Source organism: Dicentrarchus labrax, unplaced genomic scaffold, assembly GCF_905237075.1.
Source record: "Dicentrarchus labrax unplaced genomic scaffold, dlabrax2021, whole genome shotgun sequence".
In the NCBI taxonomy this organism is placed as follows: domain Eukaryota; kingdom Metazoa; phylum Chordata; class Actinopteri; family Moronidae; genus Dicentrarchus; species Dicentrarchus labrax.
This window is the reverse complement of record NW_026136714.1, coordinates 21,476,645-21,484,656: the sequence shown is the minus strand read 5'-3', so window position 1 is coordinate 21,484,656 and position 8,012 is coordinate 21,476,645. Positions and strand designations below refer to the sequence as shown.

The following is an 8,012-nucleotide window of genomic DNA, read 5'->3' as shown; positions in this document are numbered from 1 at the left end:
ACTTCACCAACTTGACAACATATGTGCAGCACCAAACCTAGAAAACACAATCAACACAGTTGTTGATATCACGGTTTCTGACTTCATTTATTATTTTTTTCTGGAAACAGTTTCCCTCGTCTGTGCTACTTGCAGCATTTCTGTATTTGGTTCATTTCTCTACTTGCAGAGAAGGAACAGTTTTATTTTATGCTAACATAAACTGTTATGGAAATACACATACAAAGAGATAAGATGATGTGCTACATCCGCTAATTCAAACCATTAAAGTACAGACATAAAGTGTATGTTACTGCATTGATCATATGAGCTGCAAATGTATTTTAAATTAAATACAAACAATGTGAACAAAATGGTTTAAAACAAGATTGGAGGAGTGGCTGCTGCATGAAGAACCAATCCAGTGGACATCTGAAACCCAGACATGATGGAGACGTGGTACAAACAGAAGGCATCAGACAGAAATGGAAGTGGACCTGAGGGTGCAAGGATTCAGCCAAATGCAAACCAGAATGAGGTAAAAAAAATCCCACTCCCATTTTGTCTTTGAGGTTGTTACAAGGTCCAGTGTGTAGGATTTAGTGGCATCTAATGGTGAAGTTAAAGATTGCAACCAACTGAATACAGCTCAGCCTTCCAAGTGCGCAGGAGAAACTACAGTGGCAGTGAAATTAGCCAAAAGAAACGCAAAAGGCCATATTTAGAGGCAGTGTTTGGTTTGTCCGTTGTGGGCTACTGTACATATGGCGGTTCAACATGGCAGACTCCATAGTAGAGAACCTGCTCCCACTGTAAAATAAGGTAACGTAATTCTAAGGTAACGAAGACAACTAATACACTAATAAAAACATGAATATAATATTGAATTTCTGCTAATAGATGTTCCCAATGTTATACACTGGACCTTTAAGGGATTAAGAAGTAATAATCTTGTTTACATTAAATTCTTCCCAACTGTAAATAGTTGAATGGTGTGTTTTGAGGATTATAGGTACCAAATGAATCCAAAAGACAGTAATCAGGATATCGGATTTTAATCACATAATTACACCTCTTTTATTACAATAATCTGCAGCAGATTTTCAGTCACTTATTAAGATCACATGCTGAATAGCGAACGGCTCAACCAGAGTTAAAATAGTAAAAACCCTTTCATTCTGATTTTTCTTCTACAATTATTGATTTGTTGTAGTTTGAGGGAACACCAGCAAGTTGTATTGCACTGACTCCCACAGTTGAGCAGCATGTCACTGCTGTCAAGGAAAAATAACACAAACTGCAAATATTTTAAGTCTTTTCATTGTCACTTGTGCAGTAATCGAGTTTCTTGGTGCTTTAGCTCTTAAAACTTGTCGAATTAAAATGGTTTGGTTTTTTTTCACTCCTTACAAAACTTCCCTTTTTGCAGATTGGCGTCATTTTGTCCCGACAGCAGCATCAGAAGGAAATCACAGGCATGCCAGAAGGTTTTCTGCAGGTCATTCTCGTTTTCTGAAATGAACCGTAACTAACAGGAACTCTTGGCCCTCGTAAATAACACGATAAGCCATCTGTATTACACAACAGTAGTTAGGATACTAAGACAAGGAGTACAGTCAGGATTGCTCTCAGTAGCATCATGAGACAGGAACATTAATCCAGAATCATGCAGTTATAGTCTGTCGCAGGAGCATCTCTCACGTCAAATCAAGCAGGGATCAAACATGTCAACACTTTGCAGGAAATTACATAGCAGACACTGTATACATAACATATATTGTTACATAGAAAAATGTTATATAAATAGAAGGTGTTGGGGGCAGCAGGGTCAGTGGGACACTCAATACTTGACAGCAGCCAGTGTGCCCATTGCACCGGTTAAACTGTGAACCCTAACCCTATGACCTCTGACCCCCTGACATGCAGTGTTGGGTGTTATGGTAATTCACTACCTTTGGCAGTAACAAGGAGTGTAACTAATTACATTTTCAAAATGAATTACGCAATTACAATTACAGAAATTTCCGGAAGATAAACACAGCCCCTTGATTTTCCAATTTGTGATATAACTTCGCCCGACCTCACAGTGACCCTAGACAGTTCAGGCAACGTGAGCTAATTTTTTAATTAACTAACTATTGTAGCCAGGCTTGGTTAACATTAACATTCTTTTTGCACTAAGTCCTCCTGCCCACGAACCAAGACAGTAAGTGTAGTTTACAGGTAGGAACACTACTCGTTGCTGCCCTGTGGTAGTCAGGAGTAATAACAACTAGAGACATTTGTCTCGTCCCACAGCGACACTAATATAATACAGCTGATAGCTGTGTGCATTAACAAGAGAAATAAAGCAGACAACGCAAAAGTTCCTTTTTTCAGGCTGGCCAGGAAACAGTGTAATAGATAGATGAGATTTGAACTCCAATATTATCAGCACAGACCAAGCATAATAGCCTACCTAATATCTGAATTCTACCTTTGGACAATCTTCAGGGAATGTGAGGGGAAAATACACTATTTCTAACCACTATTTGTTGATAATTATTTAGAAATCAACATCAATAAATCAATAAGTAATTTAAAACATTTGATTTAAAAGCAGCCACAATAAATCCTGTGACATCCACAACAGTCAGAAGCTGAGATGGCAGTTACTGCTACTCTGCTAAGCTAGGCTAGTTTAGCTAAGGCTAGCTTGTTTGAACTTGTTAGAGGCTGGCTCTCTTACTAAGCTCGCTGTTTCTCTGTGACAAAGTGCAGTAAATGGGACAGACGGTTCCTTAGAGAAATACTTGTTCATGTGAACATACCCTCTTTAATAAACCAATAAATTACAAATTACAACACCAGAGTGCAGCAACTGTGGTTTGGTTTCTGTTTAGTTCAGTTTAGTTCACTGCAAATTTTGCCTGCAGTTTCCCCACACATATTTCTATGGCATAATGTTTTTTTTATACAGTAAAACAGATGAAAAGAATTCTGATTTTGACAAAAAGCTGTGTTTTGCCTTTAAAAAACCATTGTAATTTCCTCTCATTGGATCTAAGGAGCCCAAATCATTGAAACAGCCCCAGAGGTCTGAGGGTGTCCGTATATCCATTTAGTGTTCCCTCTTTTAACCACAAATAAGTCAAATTCAGGAGCAAGACGCTCTCAGAAATGCCATTTAATTGTGACTTCAAAACCAAACTGTACATCTGAAATCTTCCTACAATATATAAAGAAATACTTCTCCTTCTCAACACTGTAAAAAAAACAGTTTAGTATGTCAGACCACTTGGCTGTGACAAATAAGTTATCTTATAAAACAAAACACTCTATCCACAAAATCATTTGTAATCCTGGAGGGCTACTTTACATCAGGGGCTGCCAAAATCCTCCAAAGGGCCCAGTTAGCCACTGTTTAAATATTTAAACTCTGAAGTGTATTTACATGAAGCTAAAAAAGCCACAAGCTTTCACTTGCTCTCAGAAAAGTACAAGGACCCTCTTACACTGAGGTTGGGCTTGTTATGCATGAATGTTAAAACTTCTCCTTCCACTTAACACTGATCTGAACAGCTATCAGAAATTGGAGAGCTGAAGAGTGAGACACAACCAATAAAGATTATAATGAAGTCGGGCTTGTGTGGGTCCCGGCAGACAGCAGATTCATTCAAAACGCTGACACAGGCTGCACAACAAAGTCAGGACGTGATTATCTTACGACGCTACGTGGCTTGTGATTTAAAAGTCATATACTGTTTCAGCTGAGATCAAAGGCAAACAGCCCAGAGGCTTAACAAAGAACTGCTGATAACCCTGAGGAGGAAACACAAACAGAGAATAAAACTCTCCAAATGAATACAATTTATTGTCTCTTTGACAAGGATATGCCACTGTCTGCAGTGGTCCGGGTCGGTGGCCTTTGGAAAGTAAAGGTAATTCTTAAATCGACATTTTCATTTGAAACCCGAGACTGTGTAAACATACTTGGAGCTTCCTACTAACACCCAACTTCAATAGAGGAATCATTTTGATAAAACACACATGCGCTTCTAAATAAACCTCAATCTTCTCTCTGGGAAATGAGATTAACGTCTATCTGATACACATTTTTTAACTCACACACACAGGCTGATAATCAGGCAAGTTCTTGGTCAGTTATTTTTCAAACACTAATTAGCATCTGGAGTTCTCAAAGGAAACAGATCAGTAGTCTGTTTCAAGTGTTTAACATTTTTTGCATTACCTAATTCTACCCTGAAAAAACCAAGGCAATTTGCAGATTTTTCAGTCAGGCTTGAAAATATTTAAAATATTATTTGCATTTCAGTGAACCGCACACACAAGTCGTGTTGTGCTTTCTTTTTTTGCATCTGGGAGTTCTTAAGTCAGTGCAGGCAGGAGTGTTTAATATATCCTCTGAACTGACACATGAATCGTAATCCTGCAGTCCACTTTCTTAATCAGTACCAAACTTCTTTACTCAGTGTCACCAGGTTGTGATCCTTGCAGCCATGAAAAAGCAGCATCACACTGAAGAGCATTTGAGAAAGACCCAGAGGGAATTTCACAGCCTTCCATTTTCCACAAATTCAGCCTTTCAGACGACCAACAGGCATCTGCACGGCCACCTCTCTGTGCTCCGTGCAGGCGGTCCTCAACACATTTCACTGTGGGACCAAAAAGACCTGTGTCATGCTACGCAGCTGAGAGCAAAGCACACACAGAGGGCCGATGCCTCCAAAGTGACCAACCAAATCCACCGTTGTTGGGGCTCATACTTGGCATCGAGGGTCTGGTCGTGGGCTGACTGGAGCTGGAGCCTTTTTAGCATCTGTGCAGCCGAGGCAGGAAGGAAACAATGGACTAAAGAGGCGGCCAAGACCTTTCCGGAAGACGCTGTTGGAGAGGCTGTAGATGAGACAGTTACAAAAGCTGTTGCTGATCGCCAACCAGGTTGTGAGGAAGGATGCCACCTTGTGGTGATACAGCCCAGCGCTCTCCAGGAGGAAGTAGAGGATGTATGGCATCCACAGCACGTAGAAGACACTGGTGATACGGAACAGCACCATGGCGTAGCGTTTGTCTGGGCAGCCCTCGCACCGCTCCCCCCGTTCGCCTTTATCGCCCTCGGCCTGTGAGCTGAACCGGGCGTGACGCTGGGTGATCTCCCTCGTATGCTGCCTGCAGATCCTGAATATACTCCCATAGGTGAAGCAGACGGTGAGTGCTGCTGGTGCGTAGAGGAGCCCCACAATGAAGGTGCTGAACCCGGGGTTGGTCTTCCAGGAGTCTGCGCACCACTGAAATATGTCCCCGTGGTAACCCGGCTTCCCCCAGCCAAAGAAGGATGGCAGGAAGATCAAAGCAGAGTAAACCCAGATGAGGACAATGCACACCCTCAGCCGGCATGGCGTCACCAAGGTGGCATATGACAGCGGGCGGGTGATGGCTATGTAGCGGTCCACGCTGATGCACGCCAGCGAGGCCATAGAGACGCTCTTCAGCACAGAAACCATATACCCGAAGACCTTGCAGGTGAGCTCTTCATTGAGGCCTCGGAGGTAGTGGAGAAGGGACAGCGAGGGGACCAGGCAGCTGACGCCCACCAGCAGGTCGGCATAGGCCATAGTCTGGATGAAGTGGCTGGTAGTGTGGTGGTGCAGCAGTGGGGCACAATGGAAGACAAAGATCACCACCAGGTTGCCGGAAATGATCAGCACGGTGAGGAAGAGGATGACCACCACCTCCAGCACGCAGGTATCCAGGCTATGGGAGTAACCCACGGCACCCAGCAGGCAGAACGGGGGAGAACCGCTTTGGTTCGCATCGGAGGAGGAGTTCATGTTTGGACTGGAAGGGGTAGGGAGGAGGAGGGGGTGGTTTCAGCTCGACGCAGCTGTCATCCTGTCATCCAAGTCTCTTTTTTAATCCTGAAGTTGCTTGTCCCGTCTTCTGCCCCAAAAACAAAGCGTTCCTTCTGTTCTTCTTAAATCAGCATCTTCTCTCCCTCAGCGGGCAGGGAACCTGTCCTTAAAGCAGCAGTAATCCATTGTTGAATGCAAAATGCAGCCAGGCTCTGCTGCTGCTGGGTGTGAAATATGTGCATGTGTGCAACCTCGAGAGGCAAAAAAAACTCCCCAACGTAGAGCAAGAGATGCCAGTCTGATGCTGCAGTGCAAACCGTCCTCCCCTCGCAGCTGTTTATCATATCCCCCCCCTCGACTGCAAATCCTGAGGTAAGCACTCTGCTCCGGCACGCAGCCACCGAAAAATCCAGGCATCCACTTCTGCCCTTTGTGTGCCAGCGAAGGAAAAGGGAGGGAAAAACAATGCCAAATTTCCCGGCAGCTCCGATGTTAACACTCCTCCACGCTGTCTCAGCAAACAAAAGCAAGAGTCCAAACAAGCAGCATCGGATCTGGAAGTGTCAGCCTTGTGCTGTTGACTGGGAATGAACACACACACACACACACTTTCTGACACACACATACACACACAGACACAGCGTCTTGAGCAGGAAGAGTCCTGAAGACAGACGAGCGCAGGCAGGCAAACATCCAGAGGGGATGGATAATGTCACCAGGATCTCCTCACTGTGAAGCTTCTAGTGTGGCTCAGAGGCAGCCGGCGGACTTCCAGTGCGTGTGTGTGTGTAAAGGGAGATAGTGTGTATGCATGAGTGTGTGTGTGTATGAGAGAGAGAGAGAAAGAAAGAGGGAGAGAGAGAGAGAGAGAGAGAGATGAGGGAGGTAGCGAGTAAACTGCCTCTCCTCTCTGCTGTAGTGGCAGTAGTGATGATGCAGCTCTGCCACTGCTGCTTCCCTCTCCTCCCCCTGCTTGCTTGCTCATGCTCTCTCTCTCTCTCTCTCTCTCTCTCTCTCTCTCTCTTACACTCACATGCACACACACTTGGGTGTTCCCTCCCCTCCTCTCTCTTTCTTACACACATATTATTCTCACATTTTCCCTTTCTCCTCTCCCTCTTGTCAAGCCTTCCCCCCTTTTCTCTTTTACACACTCATTATGGCTCTCTCTCTTTCTCTACTTCCTTTTCTTCTTCCCCTTTTCCCCACTGTTACTGTATTTCAACTGTACAAAACCTTTTTGGGTGACAATATCCCAGTAAGGATGGATTTGCTGTTGGTTGAAAAGTCAATGTTTTACTGTTATTATTGATATAAAAGTTTTTTGTGTTCTATCCACTTTGGAGATTTTTACCACACTTTCTCTCAACTTGTGAACACACAGGATTGCGCTATACCCTCCACTTCCACACCATTCTCTGCAGGAGCCCCGACCTACCAGTATCAGTCACCTACAGCGCTCAACAGCTGCATCTGGCACGCGCTGCATACCATACAATAAAAAACCTTGTTAACGTGTGAACGGATTCTGTCCACAGACACACCAGAGAGCTTTTAATCTGAAACATATACAGAAGGTGTTGAGTTAAAAATATACATTTATATTTTTTTTCCATGTCTGTGAAAACTGTAGTGACAGGTGTATACGTTGCTGGTATAATGTCGATATGACTACAAACAGACCCTTTCCACGAACAACTCATGCAGGGAGTGTGACTGCTCTAGTCTGTTAACATGGGCGTCTAAATAAAAGCAAGGCGTTCTGCCACACACACACACACTGCTCAGGTAGGCAGTGTAAACCGGGTGTAATGCAGCAACAGCAATGTAATCCCGCTTGGCCTTCCCACTCATGGACTCTTTAGTGGCAGTGGATGAGAATTGAACCCACTTTAGTGACTTGACAAGACGGCTACATGAGATTAAACATGAATTATTTCTTGAAAACATTTTTAAAACCATCCTTCATGAACAACTGGGTGATGCTGAGATGAAACTGCAGTTTTGTTTTTGTTAATGTGAATGTCATTGACATTTTCTACTTAGTTTTGTGTATGTAATTTTATGTGTAACAATTTGGGTTGTATATAGACATTGTAGGTTGTTTTCACTCTATGTGTATATTACATGCTTTGTTGTCCTTGTTTTTAGCTGTATATCCATTTCTGTCTTCCTGAAATT

At 43.4% G+C, this 8,012-nt stretch overlaps 1 protein-coding gene across 1 annotated transcript; it reads right to left on the bottom strand.

Moving 5' to 3' along the window:
- Positions 1-1,018: 1,018 nt before the first annotated feature.
- Positions 1,019-6,733, bottom strand: LOC127376573 (probable G-protein coupled receptor 21). Its single transcript, XM_051423575.1, has one exon. The coding sequence runs from the start codon at positions 5,808-5,810 to the stop codon at positions 4,740-4,742; it is 1,071 nt and encodes a 356-aa protein (XP_051279535.1). The 5' UTR covers positions 5,811-6,733; the 3' UTR covers positions 1,019-4,739.
- Between the last annotated feature and the right edge of the window lie 1,279 nt (positions 6,734-8,012).